This window comes from Prionailurus bengalensis, chromosome D4, assembly GCF_016509475.1.
Source record: "Prionailurus bengalensis isolate Pbe53 chromosome D4, Fcat_Pben_1.1_paternal_pri, whole genome shotgun sequence".
In the NCBI taxonomy this organism is placed as follows: domain Eukaryota; kingdom Metazoa; phylum Chordata; class Mammalia; order Carnivora; family Felidae; genus Prionailurus; species Prionailurus bengalensis.
Window position 1 is genome coordinate 6,877,769 of NC_057359.1, and position 17,763 is coordinate 6,895,531.

At 46.5% G+C, this 17,763-nt stretch overlaps 1 protein-coding gene across 6 annotated transcripts in view; it reads left to right on the plus strand.

Annotated features, from left to right (window-relative positions):
- SPATA6L (spermatogenesis associated 6 like) overlaps positions 1-17,356 on the plus strand; it is a 46,648-nt gene extending 29,292 nt beyond the window's left edge. For 3 of the 6 annotated variants that reach the window (XM_043565088.1, XM_043565084.1, XM_043565087.1), the window contains 7 exons: positions 680-907; positions 3,890-3,992; positions 7,211-7,245; positions 7,998-8,194; positions 11,710-11,803; positions 13,133-13,235; positions 17,134-17,356. In XM_043565088.1, the coding sequence (XP_043421023.1) occupies positions 680-907; positions 3,890-3,992; positions 7,211-7,245; positions 7,998-8,194; positions 11,710-11,803; positions 13,133-13,222 (747 nt within the window). In that variant the 3' untranslated portion in view covers positions 13,223-13,235; positions 17,134-17,356. Of the gene's footprint in view, positions 1-679; positions 908-3,889; positions 3,993-7,210; positions 7,246-7,997; positions 8,195-11,709; positions 11,804-13,115; positions 13,236-17,133 lie in introns of all 6 variants that reach the window. The other 3 variants (XM_043565085.1, XM_043565086.1, XM_043565089.1) reach the window with 3 other exon arrangements.
- The last annotated feature ends 407 nt before the right edge of the window (positions 17,357-17,763 follow it).

Below are 17,763 nucleotides of genomic sequence, written 5' to 3' on the forward strand. Positions count from 1 at the left end.
GGCTGAGCGTTGGAGCAAGGGGGGTTCCCAGCAGAGAGGAAATTGCTTACTCACCGGTATAGCTGACTTTCCCAGGTTTGGAACGGTTATGAGAATGTTTGTAACTATACACATTGCCGCAGTTATTTCCTTATAATGAATTCCTTGACGTGAAATTGCCGGGGTGGGGTGTGTGCCAGGTTCCATTTCTCTCTCTTTATCTCTGTCGCTGTCAGTCACCTATCTTCTTTTTTAAAGAAGTTGTTTATTTATTTATTTTGGAAGTGGGGGGCAGGGCAGCGCAGAGAGAGAGAGAGCGTCCCAAGCAGGCTCCGTGCTGTTGGCACAGAGCCTGACTTCGGGGCTCGAACCCACAAACCGCAAGATCATGACTGGAGCCAAAATCTACAGTCAAACGCTCAGCCGACTGAGCCACCCAGGTGCCCCCCAACTTTCTCCTAATACAAATAAATGTCGCTGTTACTGGTGGAAAGATATTACCCTAGCGAGTTATAAATACTAGTGATGTTAAGCTGAACTGAAGAAAAGCTAAGTAGAGAGAACACCCTTTCTAAGTTCATGGTTTGCAAATCTGAGGTGTTCACTCTTCTACAGAGTTCGATTAAATACGGTTATATTCTGATTGAATTTTCTTTTTTTCTCCATTTTCATTTTTGAAAACGTTTCTTCTTGGTTTCAGGAAGAAAGAGAGAAGTCAAGAAGGCCTTTATCTACATCAGATGGGCCCAGATCCCCCTTAAATAACGTGAGGATGAGGCCAAAGGACAGTAAGGTTGAAAGCACGCAATCCTGGGCCCCCTCGCCCTGCTCCCCCAGGTGCTTCGTTCAGGACCAGCCCACTCCACCGAGCCTTGGAAATAATTTCAGAATCTCCGGGGAAAGCAAACCTCCATTTGTAGTTAGACACGTGAGCCTAAAATTATTTTTCAGAGTTTGGAAGGGTGAAGGTGCGAATGAGGGCAGAATACGGGAAGGTCAGGCCATGAAGACGAATGGGCAATATTAAAATAAAGAGGGAATTCAAGCTGAATAGTAACTATGATTAAATGATGTTCACTTCCTGGAGTCATTGTCAGGAAAGGCATACGAAGCTGTCTCGTGCACAGGACTTGCTCACTGAATGTCAGTCATCCCTATTTTTAATTTTTGGAAATTATTAATAGAGGGTGATGTCTGCATGTGACAACCTGCCATTATCCAGAAGAATCAGCCAACTGACAGGGGTGGGAGATGCATAATGAAGGCTGACATGTGCTCTGTCCCCATCGCAAACTCAAAACGGCTTGAGTTTTTAAAATGAGGTTGTTTTTACTTTAAAGAGCAGGAAAAACTATGTCTGAGTTAGAAGCAATGACGTGCCATACTCAAGGCCCTTAATTAAAGCTTCCTTAGGTTTAGCCCTCAGGAAGTAACGGGGAAATTTAATCGCAGCAGCCCACATCGCCTCCTTACATTTTTTTTGACTACTATAAAAGTAACAGAGGGGCGCCTGAGTGGCTCAGTCGGTTGAGTGTCTGACTTCGGCTCAGGTCATGATCTCATGATTCATGGGTTCGAGCCCCACATCGAGCTCTGTGCTGACAGCTCGGAGCTTGTAGCCTGCTTTGGATTCTTTCTCTCAAAAATAAACATTAAAAAAAAATTTTTTTTTAAGTAATGGAAAATATAGAGAAATTGAAAAAAGATTACCTATAGGCTCACCAATGTAATGTAAATAAAAATTTTCTTTAATGGATTTTCTTTCACTTTTTAAATATTCATAAGGCTTTATTTTTTCCACAAACTTATAATTATACTGTATATATAGATTGGTTTCTCAATATATATGGTTAATATTACATTAAAAGCATTTCCTATATTAGTTCATATTCTTTATTCCACATTCTAGTTAATGATTTATTCTCCAGGAGTCCTTATAACTCCCAGTAGTTAACTGTGGATATTACTGTCAAATTGATAACTTGGCTTAAAGAAGTCACTGGTGGTGATGTTTGTGCATGAGATATAAGAAAGGGCACCTGGGTGGCTCAGTTGGTTGAGCTTCTGAATCTTGATTTTGGCTCATGTCATGATCCCAGGGATGTGGGATTGAGCCTTATGTCAAGCTTGCTTGGGATTCTCTCTGTCTCTCTCTCCCCCTCTGCCCCACTCCCCTGCTCGAGTGTGCTTTCTCTCTCGCAAAAAAAAAAAAAAAAAGATACGAAGCATGGTCAACCCCGAAGTCAGGGTGCTATTGATTGAGGTGACTGTGTGCAGAGCGGGTTTATAGGTTTAACAGAGATGTTATTTGGCCAGAGACCGTAGAGCAGCTGGGGTTACCTCATGGTAACCTGGGTAAAATGGTAGAAACCTAGCGACCAATCTTTAAATATTGTTGAACTGAGTTTATTGGACGCTCTGCTTCATTGCATTTCATTTTTGTGAAATACAACTGTAGTCGAGGCCCTTTGGGCTACATAATCTTAAAATCTTGATAGATTTCATAGGGAATAAAACCTGCTTGGTGTTTATTTTATTTAACAAATTCTTTTTTTTTTTTTTTTTAATTTTTTTTTAACGTTTATTTATTTTGGAGACAGAGAGAGACAGAGCATGAACGGGGGAGGGGCAGAGAGAGAGGGAGACACAGAATCGGAAGCAGGCTCCAGGCTCTGAGCCATCAGCCCAGAGCCCGACGCGGGGCTCGAACTCACGGACCGCGAGATCGTGACCTGAGCTGAAGTCGGACGCTCAACCGACTGAGCCACCCAGGCGCCCCTATTTAACAAATTCTTGTACAGCCTCTGCTATGTACCAAGCTCTTTTCTAAATGCTTTATACGTAGTAACTCTTATGGAGCCAGATTTCCTGATGGCATGTGACGTTCCTTTAAGCAGAAGCATTAAAATTTAGAGGACTTAATGTCGTGAAGACAGTAAATTCTAATCAATAAAATTCTGAAAGTAGAATGGAGAGTAACATTATAACCTGCCTTCTTGAGATTAAAAAAAAATGGCAGAAATAAACAAGATAAAAAAAAATCCAGCGACTCTATGCCATAAGTAGTCTGAAGTAGTTAGTTCCCTCTTTCGAGTGTTTGGACCTGTTTACAGATTATGTTGCCCAGTCAGGATAATAAGGTCACCTTAATTAAAATCACGCAGCTGCCACTATTCTTTTTTTTTTTTTTTTTTTTTTTTTTTAAGGATACAGACACTCAGATTGGAAGGGAATGGGGAAGGCTGAAATGTCACCTTGTGATAATCCCCTGATTTCAGGGAGGACCCTACCTAGGCCAGCACTGCGTCCTGTTTAGGAACATGAAACTGTCCTGTTTTGAAAGATTTAGAAATAAACTTCACTTACTCATTTCTGGGCTTGATCCTGAACCTGTGGTTAGAATATAATTTGCGTCCAACTTTATGCTAAGAGTTAGCTCATACCTTCCTGTTTAAGCCTCAGCGAAGGTAGGGACACACAGCTTCCTTTGTTGGGATAGCATTTAACATACATGGAGATATGATTCAATTTGTTCCCAACCTTTTCTTCTTTTTTTTTAATTATTAAAAAAAAATTTTTAATGTGTGTTTATTTTTGAGAGAGAGGGAGAGACAGAGCGCGAGCAGGGGAGGGTCAGAGAAAGAGGGAGACACAGAATCCGAAGCAGGCTCCAGGCTCCGAGCTGTCAGCACAGACCCTGACGCAGGGCTCGAACTCACGGACGGCGAGATTATGACCTGAGCCAAAGTCTGTCGCTTAACCGACTGAGCCACCCAGGCACCCCCCTGCCCAGCCTTCCCTTCTTACTTGCGTGGCCCGCAATTGAATGGGAGAAAGGCACTACAGGTAATGAGGAGAGGGTAACATGAGCTATGGTGGGTTCAAATCTTATTTCTTTCCTTTCTTTCAGGTGGACAGTGCGAAGCCTTTTGGTGACAATATTTCAGAGCTTCAGCCCCGGAAGTCTAGCACAAAACCCAAGTTTTCAAACTTACCTTTTCCAGGGAGAAGAGGTACTGGAGTTTCTTGTTATTCCTACAGATTCCCCAGTGGAATTACTGGGTTTCTCCTACAGATTCCCCATTCTCCTTCTGAATCTTCCTTAATTCTTTTTTTTTAATGTTTATTTATTTATTTTGAGAGAGACAGCACGAGTTGGGGGGGATGGATGGGCAGAGAGAGAGAGAGAATCCCAAGCAGGTTCAGCACTGTCAGCACAGAACCCGATGCGGGGCTCGGACCCACGAACCATGAAATCGTGATCTGAGCCGAAACCGAGAGTCAGATGCTCAACTGACCGAGCCACCCAGGTGCTCCCTAAATCTTCTTTCATTCTGAAGCATCCCACATTTTTGGGGGGAAAATCTTTGACTTGATTGTCAAGTGCCGTCCAGCTGTGGAGCTTGCAGGGAAGGCGTTCCCACGGAGCAGAGGCCAGGGAGAGCTGTCCCCTTCCTGGTCCCCCTCGCTGTTGAAGGAGAATGCTCTGAGTTAGCACCGTCACGAGGTGGCTGGGCCGGAAGAGGGGCCAGCTTGTCCTGGTGGGACACCCTCAAAGGCACCCCACATAGCTAACAGAGGAGGCTCACCATTTCTCGAGATGGGAAAGAGCCGGGGGTGTGGGAGGGGATTGGTGGAGATCAAAGCTTTGCTTTACAAGAGGCCAGGTCAGCAAAGAGGAGCACCAGCTCCACCTGAAGCAGTTAGGTTAAGGCAGGGAGTCCCACGTGCAACTGTCAGGACCCTTCTGCATTCTTTTAAAAAATTTGTTTTATGTGTACTTATTTTTGAGAGAGAGAGAGATTGAGACAGAACATGAGCGGGGTAGAGGTGGAGAGAGAGGGAGACCCAGAATCCGAAGCAGGCTCCAGGCTCCGAGCCGTCAGCACAGAGCCCGACGGGAGGCTCGAACCCAGGAGACGTGAGATCATGAGCTGAAGTTGGACGCTTAACGGACTGAGCCGCCCAGGTGCCCCAGGACCCTTTTGCATTAAGGGGTTTTGAATTAAGTATTCTTAAATACTATTGAGGTCCCCAAAGAGCTTTTGTTTAAGTGGATGATACCTCTTAATAGTTAGCATATTAGAAATTGAAACTGAGAAATTTGTAATATACGAGAATTTTACAAGCACACGTTCCATTAGCCATGTAGAGTGGTGATGTCATGACACATCATGTAGCTTCGGGAAAATTCCCTCGTGCGAGAATGAGAGAAAGATAACTCGTGTCTTAGTATTATTAGAACGGTTTTGACTTTGCAGATCTCCTGGAAGTTGTTGGTGAGCCCTGGGGAGGTCCCTGAACCTTATGCTGAGAGTCACTGAGTTAATGCATCCCTTGGTGGCATGTACCTTATGATGTGGCAGCTCCCAAGGTCACGGCAGTGAAGTGCATCCATTCCTGAACCTGATAAAAATTCTTAGGCTTGCAGTGCTGGCCTATTTTCTTGACTCCTGGTGGAACTGGACCGAGGCCAATCCTGACAGCACATTCCCTATTTTAGGCTTAAAGGCTTATGCTTTTTAAGGGGCTACACAGATTCTTTTAGTAACTCAAACCAGTGTTCCTGGAACACGGTGACTGTTAGCAGCCGACCAAGGACAGAGTACGGGGTTTGAAGCAGAAAGTGCTTTATCACCTCTGACATTTAATTTAAGTCCTTTGGATTGAAAATCACCCACGTAGCCTATAAAAGCACCACTGCCTTCCCTATTACCGTGAGATCAGGCAACGGCAAGTGTCCTTTCCTGGAGAGGACACGTTGGGCTTAATGCTGGCTCAGTTACGACAGGACTCTCATGCCTCACACTGGTCTCGGCCTCTCTGTCTTTTCTTAATCCTGGCAGGTGGAGAACTGAGGTTCCAGAGAAGTTACAGATTGTAGGGCACACCTACCTTTAGAGAAGACGTTCAGACCTCTGGGCTCTCAGATCCTTGGATTCCCTGTGGGTCCCAAGCCAGACCTTTGCTTAGGTCATCGGTCAGCTCATTCATCCCGGCCTAAGGCAGAATAAAGCAGCGGCTTCTCAAACTTGAATGTGCATTTGAATCACCTGGGGCTCTTGTTAAACTGTAGATTCTGATTCAGTAGGGCCGGGGTGGGGCCTGGGAGCCTTCTTTTCTTACAAGCTTCCCAGTAATAACAACATGGCTGGTCCAGGGACTGCACTTTGAGAAGCAAGAGAACAGGGCAGGCCCCTTGTGAAAGGCAGTGATCCCAGCCAGTAGCAAGGGGTTTCTGTCTACAGGGCAGATTTGTGGCTATAGCCGTAAAGGGCCTTAGCATTGCCAGCTCCCGGCTCAGCTAGGAGTTGGGGAGAAGGGAACTTCTGGGACAAGGTAGTCACACACACCTGCATGCCGGGAAGTGGTGGCGATTACCAGTCTTTAAAAAGGCCGTTTCGTTTCGTATCTTCCTTCTTACTGTCAGTGACAGAGGGACATCAGCAGTCCATAAAAAGCCCTTGTTACTGCCTAAGCCCCAAGTGCAGAGGGGGAAGTCACGGTGTCTTTGGCCTAGCCCTGCAAATACTCCTTCCAAAAGCATTTTTTTTTCTGACTTTGGAAGAATCCAGTTTAGTCTTGATTTTGCCTGTGTGTATTTATTACTTCACTTCCCAGCCATCCTTACCAGTCTCTGGCATGCGGTCTACTTACTCATGGTTGTTTAGGGTAATCCTAATGATTTACACTTTGCTGCATTATGTTTTCCCAAGCTCTTGTCTATTCATTGTCCCCATTTAACAATCGTGTCTACCTTGGACAAGCATGCTGGAGAGTTGTGCATAAATAGGATCTCCACGTAAACCAGAAAGGAAGGGAATGGCAGACGCAGAGTATAATTAATTTTATATGAGAGTCACACGGTTTTCTTTTAGGCTCTGGGCAATTGGGCGAATATGAGTTTTGTTTTGTTTTCCAGGCTGCGTGAGGATTACTGAATTTACTGCTTCACTGTAGACCCTCCTTTGCCCTTTCCACGTCCCTGTGTACTGTCATTAATAATACAACTTCACCGGACCTCAAAAGGACGGAAACACTCAGAGATAGGCTTACTGTGACTCAAGGGACGCATAAAAGTTGACAGTGTAATTTACAAGGGAGCGCTTAGATTCTTTAATAATTCATTCACGTGTCATAGTTTTGTGCTGCTGCGGAGGAGACCTAACAGCAGTTGTAGGGGTTCCCGGTAAAAATGAATCACTGAAACACCTGTTCCTCTCTCTTCTAGCTTCTTCTTTTGACAGCTTTGCTGCTAACATAAAGGTAATTGTAGAAGTAGCATTTGTAAATGATTTATTTCCAGCTTCTAATGTCGGTTATTGTGCGTTTCCCAACGAGGGGTGGAAAGGCTATTTCTAGCAAGTGCTGCTTGTGGAATTGCTGTAGATGCACTAGAGTTTAAGAGATGCCCAGGCGCCACTGTCCTCTTGCATTGGTCGCTCTGTTCCCCTCCTACAAGCTCTTTCCATTTGTGGAATGAATCACCAGGGTCGAACGCCCCAATACCTACTTTACCAGTTGGTATTCTTATTGCTTTTTTCCCCCAATCAAATACTTTTTATGACACAAAGAGGTGGCAAGCCACTTACTCTTGAAGTTTGGTTTGTCAGGGTGAAGGCTCACACTTGTACGTTACAACATGAAAATAGACGTAGGCAGAGGGATGGGATATACTGAGCTTTTGATGCCACGGCCTTGAAATATTTTATTTAAGAAATTGTATCTTTACCAAACCCGATAATCCCTTATCCTCTCAAATCAAAGTTCGGAGCATGAGTTTATTTGGGCTTGTTCGTATGTGCCAAACGTGCAGAATTTTGGTTTTCCTTCCCTTGACCTTGACTCCTCAGCATGTTGTTTCAGTGCCGCCTACTCCTGCCATTCTTTTACTGCAGGAGCTCCTTGGGGCAGGTACTCAATTAGCTTGCCCCCTTCCTCATCCCACCCACCCCCGGCTCTAATTAAGCAGACCAAAGCAAAATGACAGCTAAAGAATAATGCACATTGTCACTCAGGTTATCAAAGAGCCAGATGAACGGATTGTTTTAAGGAAAGAATCACCATCACCTTTAGATTCAAGTAAGTTTGGAAAACCGTCGCCCAGTTATGGTAACCAAGGGGACGCCGATTTCCACCGGGAAGCCTCATTTGCCACCTACCAGCCTTCCAGATCTTCTAGCCCTCTTCTGGATCAGCCCCTTCTCCGAGAAAGGTCAGCGGCCAGCACCCGTCTCTTCGTTTGAAGAGCGTGTTGTGGTCTAGTGGGAGTAAAGCCTGGTCACTTCACCAGTTGGCTTCCTGACGAGTGTTCAGCTGGTGATAGGAAAAATCACCATTTCTTTTCAAATCTTCCCAGAAGGAAGGATTGAGCCTTTTCTCTTGCCCGTGGAAAGCATATCTCATGTTTGTCGAAAATGGGACAGACAGCTAACTTGGCGTAGATACTATTTATCTATCCGTTTTTTCATCTTTCGTAAGTTTAAACCTTCAAGAGTTTGATGTCTTTCTTCTTTTTTCTAAATAATTTTTTAAAAAATGTTTATTTGTTTTTGAGAGAGAGTGAGAGACAAAGTGCAAGCTGGGGAGGGGCAGAGAGAGAGAGAGAGATGTACAATCCGAAGCAGGCTCCAGGCTCCGAGCTGTCAGCACAGAGCCCACGGGATCTGTGGGGCTCGAACCCACGAACCGTGAGATTATGATCTGAGCCGAAGTCGGACGCCCAACTGAGCCACCCAGGCGCCCCAAGAGTTTGATTTCACCAGTAGAAAAGCACCCACTATAGAAAGTTGGGAAATTCCAGAAAAACAGGGGTGAAAAAAAAATCATCCATGGTTCTGCCACCCAAAGACAAGAATTACCAACATGTAGGTGTATTCTCTCTCTTTCTAGACATGTTTTCTTGGTTTATTTATATGATTGCCACAAATAATAACCCCACCCCCCCCCCATTGCACCTATCTGGTAAGCAGGACAAAATTGAGAGAAGAACCCATATTTTCCAAATTGTCCTCTCTGGTAAGATGACCAGCCATCCAGTTGGCCTGGGACTCTTCTGACTTTGGCTCTTAAAGTCCTGCATTCCGGGAAACGCCTTACTCCCAGCAAACCATGACATGTGGTCACCTTAATGCTGGGAAGTGGTGAAGATTATATATATATATATTTTTTTTTTTTAAGATTTTTAATGTTTACTTTTGAGAGACAGATGTGGCACGAGTGGGGGAGGGGCAGAGAGAGAGGGAGACACGGAATCCGAAGGAGGCTCCAGGCTCCGAGCTGTCAGCACAGAGCGGGGCTCGAACTCATGAGCCGTGAGATCATGACCTGAGCTGAAGTAGGACGCTCAGCTGATCGAGCCACCCAGGCTCCCCCTGAAGATAATATTTCTAAGACAGCTTTAAAAAAGGAATAATTGACATTATGTTAGTCTCAGGTATACAACAAGCATCATGATTGGATATCTGTACAGACTACAAAATACTCACCACAGTAAATCCAGTATGCACCTGTTGCCATAGTTACAAATTTTGTTTTTCTTGTGATGGGAATTCTGGACGTTTATTCTTGCAGCAACTTTTAAATATGCAATATGGTAGTAACTCTAGTTGCCATGCTGTCCGTTACATCCCTAGGACTTATTTTATTATTATTTTTAATGTTTATTTTTTATTTTTGAGAGAGAGAGAGAGAGAAGGAGAGGGACACAGAGGGAGAGAAAGAGAATCCCAAGCAGGCTCCATGCGGTCAGCACAGAGCCCGATGCAGGGATGACATCATGACCTGAGCTGAAGTTGGACACTTAACCGACTGAGCCACCCAGGCACCTCTGGAAACACTGACACTGAAGACGTTTCTCCTGATCTCTGAGAACTTGCAACTTAGCAGAGGATGTAAAAACAAACGTGTACCGAGAGCTTTCTACAAGGCAGGACTTTGAGAATAGTGTAGACCAAATGTTATCAGAGTATGAAGCAGGAAGAAGGAATGCTTCATGGAGCAGGTGGTATTTCCCAGGTGGGCCTTGAGGGGAGGGGATTGGATTCTGATGGAGTTAATGGAGGGGAGGGATTGGAGGTGCGAAGCCACAGGGCTCTGGCACCTTCTAGAAGTTAGAGCAGCTTGAGGGAATAGTGGGTGCCAAGGCTGAGGGTCTGAGGGACTGTGGAAGCCAAGCTAATGGAAGGCAGTGGGGAGCTTTTTCAAGTTCATTCTCAGGAGTTAGGACATTTGACTGTAGGATGATGGCTCCGGCTGCAGATCAGATTTTTATCCTCTACCTCTGGCGAATCAGCAAGTTCTGTGTGCCCCAAATCACTCTAAGTGGAGAACTTTGGAACTAATTAGACTATGAGTTTGTAGATAAGGCTGTGATCAACTGTGACAAAGGACAGCACAGTCATGGAAAGGCCATCTGGCTTGCCCAGCACTGTCCAGTGTGTATCATACATTAATTAAAGAGAATGATTTCAACATATTGCTAAATTTCTTAGGAATTTTTAGAAAACAATGTGTGTTTTTTAATCCTTGCATAGCTTTTTAAAAATATGTATTATTTTTGAGAGAGAGAGAGAGTGAGCACAAGCAGGGGAGGGGCAGAGAGAGAGGGAGACACAGAATCGGAAGCAGGCTCCAGGCTCTGAGCTGTCAGCGCAGAGCCCGACGCGGGCCTTGAACCCACGAACCGTGAGATCATGACTTGAGCCAAAGTCGGATGCTTAGCCGGCCGAGCCACTCAGGCGTCCCCCTCCCCCATCCCAATGTCAGACATTAACCAAATAATGACAAAATGTCACTGGGTGAAGTGCTATGAATGACGTTGAATGGACTCCAAGTGCACGTAGGAGGTGAGCCGGTTCCCTCTACAGGAGGGGGCTCAGGGGAGACTTTGCTGAGAAATCAGTGATTGGACTGAGCTCTGAAGGGGAGTCGGGGTTAGCACGGAGTGGGGATCGGGGTGGGAGTGGCAGCATTCCAGGCCCTAGCGAGCAGTGCTGGCGGGTGTGGAAGGGAGAAAGTGCCTCCTATGTGAGGAACCGAAAGGCACCCTAAGGTGTGTGGTGAAGTTTGGGTCTGCTCAGCCTAAAGTAGGTGAGATAAACAGTAAATTCCCGGGCCCAGTCGGTCAGGTTAAGCGTCTGACTCTTGATTTTGGCTCAGGTCATGCTCTCGTGGTTCTCGAGATCGAGCCCCGTGTTGGGCTCTGCACTGACAGTGGAGCGTACTTGGGATTCTCTCTCTCTCTGTCTCTCTCTCTCTCTCTCTGTCTCTCTCTCCCCCCTCTCCCTGTCTCTGTCCCTCCCCCACTCACATGCATGCATGTATGCATGCCGTCTCTCTCAAAATAAATAAATAAACGTTAAAAAAATCCTTGTGGTGGAAAACAATTGGGATTACGTTTCGTGTTAAACATTGGCGGATTAAATTTTTCAGCGTGAACGCAGGCTTTATTCTTTAGAGAGCTATCTGAAGCACGCAGCAAAGAAGAAGAGAATCCCTCATAGGCACCCACCCCCACACAGGCCATTCTCCACCCTGTGGTTTTTATTCGTCAGTGTGTGTCGTATGCATCGGGGTTAATAAGGACACTGAAACCACACTATGTGTACAGGTTGCCTGTTGCTGCTTTTTCTTGCCATCAGGCTGTAAATATCAGCCCACAGTGTTCTGTATTCTAGTATCCTTTTCAGCAGCTGCCTAACACTCTGACCTGTTTCATTTTCTGAGCAGATTCCACCTTTATTCTCAGTCCACTTGGAGGAAGATCCACGAGAGGGTGTGCGGTCTTCTGACAACCCACAGAGCTCAGCAACACCTAAACAAGGTAGGGCTTCTGGGAACACCTAATCGCTGACAAAGTTCCACGGGAACTAGGACTTACAGTCTCCGAGGGGGGTGTGTTGGTGGGGGGAAGATGGACATTAATCAGGCCACCGTAGAAATAAATGTACAGTTGTGACACTTACCAAGGAGGGTGCATGGGGTCCTGAGAGCGTACGAAAGGGGGGTATTGCCGTGGTTGGGAATCAGGGTGGGCTTCCCTGAGGAAGAGACACAGGAGCTTCCATCTGACCCATGAGTGCAGCTACTTTGCAGTTCAGCATGCACGGGGCAGAGGTCCTGCATCGTGAGGGAGCACGGTCCTTTCAGGGACTGAGGGAGGACCTCTCACCAGTCTGGAGCACAGTTTCTAACCCATAGTTAGATATACCCAGTACTCTGTCTACTGCGGTGTGCAGCACGAGCTAAGGGACCTGTCGCCATTTCCAAGGAATTCCAATGAGAGGTTAACAGTGCCCCCCATGGATGGATTTAATGACACCATGTAGTAGTTGAAGCGGTTGTCTTGAGTTATATAAACACTGGCATGTTCTAGATTTATAGGATGACACTCATAAATGAGCATTGGGGCACCTGGGTGGCTCACTTGGTTAAGCATCTGACCGGCTCAGGTCACGATCTCGCAGTTCGTGGGTTCGAGCCCCGTATCGGGCTCTGTGCTGATAGCTCGGAGCCTGGAGCCTGCTTCGGATTCTGTGTCTCCCTCTCTAGCTGCCCCTCCCCCGTTCATGCTCTCTCTCTCTCTCTCTCTCTCTCTCTCTCTCTCTCTCTCAAATTAATAAAAGCATTAAAAAATACAAATAAATATTGATTTTCATGGAGAGGGTTGTGAATTACTTTGCTTCTTCTCTGCAAAGTCATTGGCTTTGCTTTGTTAATTTCTAGTCTTTTTAAGGAAGGGAATCCTTTCAGAATGTAAAAAGAAGGAAAGGAAAGGAAAGGAAAGGAGGAAAGGAGAGAGAAGAAAAAGAAGGAAAAAAGAAGAAAGTATCTGCATGTATTTACATATATAGTAAACCCCATGTATGGGGCATGCATGGGTCATAGACCTCTTTTTGTTTGTTTGTTTGTTTGTTTGTTTGTTTGTTTGTTTTAAGTAGGCTTCATGCCCAGTGCGGGGGTTTGAACTCATGACCCTGAGATCAAGACCTGAGCTGAGATTGGGAGTCATTTGCTTAACTGTCTGAGTCACCTAGGTACCCTCCCCACCCCTCCACCCCCCGGCTTCTTACATGCAGAAGCACACATCTGGGTATCATTGATCTATATGACACTATGAGTAATGCAATTGCCAGGTTTGTTTTTGTTACAGGAATATACTATCTCTGAAACAAAGTATATCCTTGAAAGACCAAGTTACCCCCTGAAGAAATACCCAGTGCAGGAACAGAGATACTTTTAAGCGGCTGTCTTACGTAAGTGAGCAGCTTAAGTGCTGTTTCCTATTTTGATTTGCTTAATTTCCTGTCAACATGAAATAACTAGAAAATGTGGTGGACAGGAGACGGGGTGGAGACCTAAGAGCCACATTCTTCTTCCACGCGGTAGAACCATAGCACGCGTGTCTGTGGTCGGCTAGCCTGGTCTCTGTCTGTCTCTGTCTCTGTCTCTCTTTCTCTCCCCTCCTTCCCACCCTTTTATTTAATGGGACCTCTTTGAGCTCTAGGCTCTCTTTCCTGCTGTGGGGTATTTACACATGCTGCCCTCCATCTAGAATACTGCTTCCAGACCCTTCTAGAAGTGGGTCACTTCTATTTATCCTTTGGTCTCGTGACCAAAGCGCTCTGCACTTTTCTCGGGAAAAGTATCCTTGTATCAGATCACCTTCCACTGTGGTTGGTGCTCGGTAGGTATCCCTTTATGAGTGAGTGTCGAACAAGGGGATGAGGCCAACTCTAGGATTCAGGTGTTATGGTAAGTAGTTGGCCGTATGATGCAGTGAATTCTGTTCTTTTCCTCTCCTGCCTGGGCCTAGAATTAGAATAGCTCTTCCTTACAAAGTGCTTCCTGAGTGCCAGAAACTGGTCCGAACACTTTGCATGCATTAGATGAGTGAATGTCGGGGTGCCTGGGTGGCTCAGTCGGTTAAGCGTCCGACTTCAGCTCAGGTCACAATCTTGCGGTCCGTGAGTTCGAGCCCCGCGTCGGGCTCTGGGCTGATGGCTCAGAGCCTGGAGCCTGCTTCCAATTCTGTGTCTCCCTCTCTCTCTGCCTCTCCCCCGTTCATGCTCTGTCTCTCTCTGTCTCAAAAATAAATAAAGGTTAAAAAAAAATTAAAAAATAGATGAGTGAATGTCTAATTCTCATAACAACCCTATGAAGTAGGTTCTGTCATTAGTCCCATTTCATAGATAGAGAAACTGAGGCGCAGGGAGGTTAGGTGCCGTGCTCAAGGTCACATGGCCAGTGGATGGCGTGGCCAGGAATACGAACATTCTGTGGCCTCCTGAAACCTAGATTGTGTGATAGGGGAGCCCTGGGGAGAAAGAGCAGAGCCCTTGGGAATCTGAGCAAAGTCTGTGGACGGTGCCCTTGAACATCTCCCTCGGGGATCCTGTGTTGTTGTATTATGTAGTCCCTAGCATCCTAGCAACATCAAAATGATTATGAGTCTTTTTAAACCATAAAGGAGTGTGAGATGATATGCTAGGTTTTCACAGTAGTTGGGCTCCAGAAAATCTGGCTCGAGGGTCACTCATGCTTCAGGGCACAAGTTGCTTGCCCACCCCCTCCCCCCACCTCCAGGGCTGGCCAGGACTCACTGCCTTTAGCACCGAGGTGTGGGGAGGACAGCTCAGTAATAGCCCATTCTCCAAACTTCTACCCCAGAACGTTCTGCTTGGTAGATTAAAGGATAGATGCTGGGCCACTGAATCTCCAGTTGCCAAAATAGTCATCTCGGCATTTATTAGGCAGTTATACGGAACAGGGCCCACATAATTACCACCATGGGAACCATGCCCACATAATTACTGAATGCCAAGTTGTGTTGGCATCAAGTTCCAAAACCAGCTGATACGTGGATGCCGATGGGAGGGGAGAGAGTGAAGGGAAGAAAAAAAATGAGTAACTTCTTAGAAAGTGGGTTTCCTTTGGGGCATCTGGCTGGCCCAGTCCAGTAGAGCATGTGACTCTTGATCTCAGGGTCATGAGTTTGAGCCTCATGTTGGGGATGAGTTTACTTAAAAAAAAAGAAAGATGGGCATCTGGGTGGGTCAGTCAGTTGAGCGTCCGACTTTGGCTCAGGTCATGATCTCGCAGTCTGTGAGTTCGAGCCCTGCATCGGGCTCTGTGCTGACAGTTCGGCGCCCGGAGCCTGTTTCAGATTCTGTGCCTCCTGCTCTCTCTGCCCCTCCCCCACTCGTGCTCTGTCTCTGTCTCTGTCAAAAATAAATAAACATTTAAAAAAATTAAAAAAAGAAAGAAAGAAAATAGGTTTCCTTCCAAACACAAGTTCCCACCCACTGGTTTGGAATAGTCTCGTAGGCCTTCTCTGGAAGTGCTCCATACCACTCCCCGATCACCCCCCACTGTTTGGGTCATGCATTCCTGGGGAGGCAGGAGTCCTGGAGGGCTGTGTCTGTGAAAGTGTTCATGCGTGCAAAGAAACACGGGTGACCTTGGCTCATCTTAAGCAAACAGGGCACTTATTACAAGGATGCTGAGTATCTCAGTGAATCTAGGGAGGATCCAAACAAGCAAGATCAGGCCACTAAAATAGGACGGCTAGAGTCCCCCCTCTGGGTCAGGAAGACAGTCCCAGAGAGGAGCATCCACAGAAGACCCCCTGGGCTTCCACTACCTGTCCCCAACCTTGATTTTCTCAAGGACCGTCTCCCGCTTGGAGACTCCAATTCTTATCGCTTGCCTTTGCCACTTCGGCTCTCTTGCTGTTGACCAGCTGTCCCCCTCCTGGGTGCCTAGTGATCTCAAGACTGGGGGAAATGAAACAGTCGACTCTTACCACAAAAGGACCAGCAATTCTTGACCCAGAAACAGTGAATCCAGTTGTCTGACAAGGGAACGGGTGGAAGAATCGGGTAGTGGGGGTGGGAATACATCTCTTTCTCCTTATTCTGGATGATTTGGGACTTGGCACTTTTGGTATAAAACAGATTATTCCTTGTATACTTCAAAATGGTTGAAATTTTATAAACCGTGAACATAAAATTTTGTGTTATGTGAATTTTGCCACCAAAAAAAAAAAAATCCCGTATACCACTCCCCACCCCCTAGTTCTCTTGGAATGCGTGCTTGTCTCTGTGTTTCGGTCCTTACCAAGTGTGTGAGCTGACTGTGTGTGTCTGGCAGGTGCTCACTGAGACTCCGCTTTCAAGGGCGAGCTTCCAGGGCTGTCCTCTGCGACGCCTGGTCTCTCAGGCAGACTGAGGCCCGCTGCCCTCTGCTTCCAAACGAACCTCCACTGAGCACTTCATTCCCGCAGCCATGTATTATAGTTGGTTTCCTTGTGAAAACCCTCCGAGGAAGGGGACAGAGACTGACCAAACGGCACCAGCTCCGGCCCACTGAGTTCCAGCACCATGGCCGGTCTGGAGCAGGGGCCAGTCTGCTAGGAATGCTTCCAGCCAGAGGGCGGGCAGGGAACCCAGGCCTCGTGTCCTCAGACACAGACGAGAACCGTAGCACAAAAACCTCTCTGAAATTAAAGAATAGGGGGGCGTCTGGGTGGCTCAGTAGGTTAAGTGTCCGACTTCAGCTCAGGTCATGATCTCGCGGTCCGTGGGTTTGTGCCCCGCGTCGGGCTCTGGGCTGATGGCTCAGAGCCTGGAGCCTGCTTCCGATTCTGTGTCTCCCTCTCTCTCTGCCCCTCCCCCGTTCATGCTCTGTCTCTCTCTGTCCCAAAAATAAATAAACGTTAAAAAAAAATTAAAAAAAAAGAAAAATTAAAGAGTAGCAAAATGGAAAAAAAATCAAGAAAGAAACCAAAAAAGGACAAAAGTTAATTAAAATGCTGATTGTTGGTCTGTCTCAGCTCATTAGGCCTCCAGGTCCTAAGACAGTGGTTGGTACAGCTACCAGCCTCACTCTGTCTACACTGGGTGGGCAGGAGTCTGTTTACTCCCTGTCTCAGGGGCTTGTCCTCAAACTGATGTGACGCAGAGAAGTCAGGTAACCTGCCCAAGGTCACACATCTGCTCGGTCAGGTTTTCCCTAACGTCGCCTCCCCCTGCACTGGGAATGTAGAGGGGGCTCAGACACCAAGGGATCTTCGGGAAGAGCTACTTGTCTAGATTAGGATTGAGCGAAATCACCGTCTCCTCCTTGGCGCTGATCCTTTGCCTTTTTTCTCAGGACCACGTGCCGTGCACGACGTTGCCGGTTTCACAGGGGAAACTGGAGTGAGCAAAGAACTCACTCGAGTCAACTGACACATCCTTCGAGAAATGAACAAGTTTTTGTTATGTGCGTGGAATCACCAGTGTCTCACCCCCTTTACACCAAACCCTGTACTCACTCAGTCTTCTGTACCTAGGTCAGAGTCGTTGATTAAAGTGTTTCCAGTGTGGGGCTCGTATTTCCTTGTCAGGCTGGAAACTTTTTGATACACTTTGTGTGTGCGTGTGTTTTGAGCTTGAACGAGAAAGTAGCGGAGGGTGGGTGGCCGGTGCTTTTATTGGGAGGGCACCTGTAGAAATCGAACAGCTCAGGATGCCTTTGGAGGTGCTCCTCATTTGTGGCAGCTGATGTGTTCTTGAACAGTTTTTTGGTTTTTTTTAAAATTTTTTAATGTTTATTTTTGAGACAGAGAGAGACAGAGCATGAACGAGGGAGGGTCAGAGAGAGAGGCAGACACAGAATCTGAAGCAGGCTCCAGGCTCTGAGCTGTCAGCACAGAGCCCGACGCGGGGCTTGAAATCACAGACCGCGAGATAATGACCTGAGCTGAAGTTGGACGCTTAACCAACTGAGTCACCCAGGCGC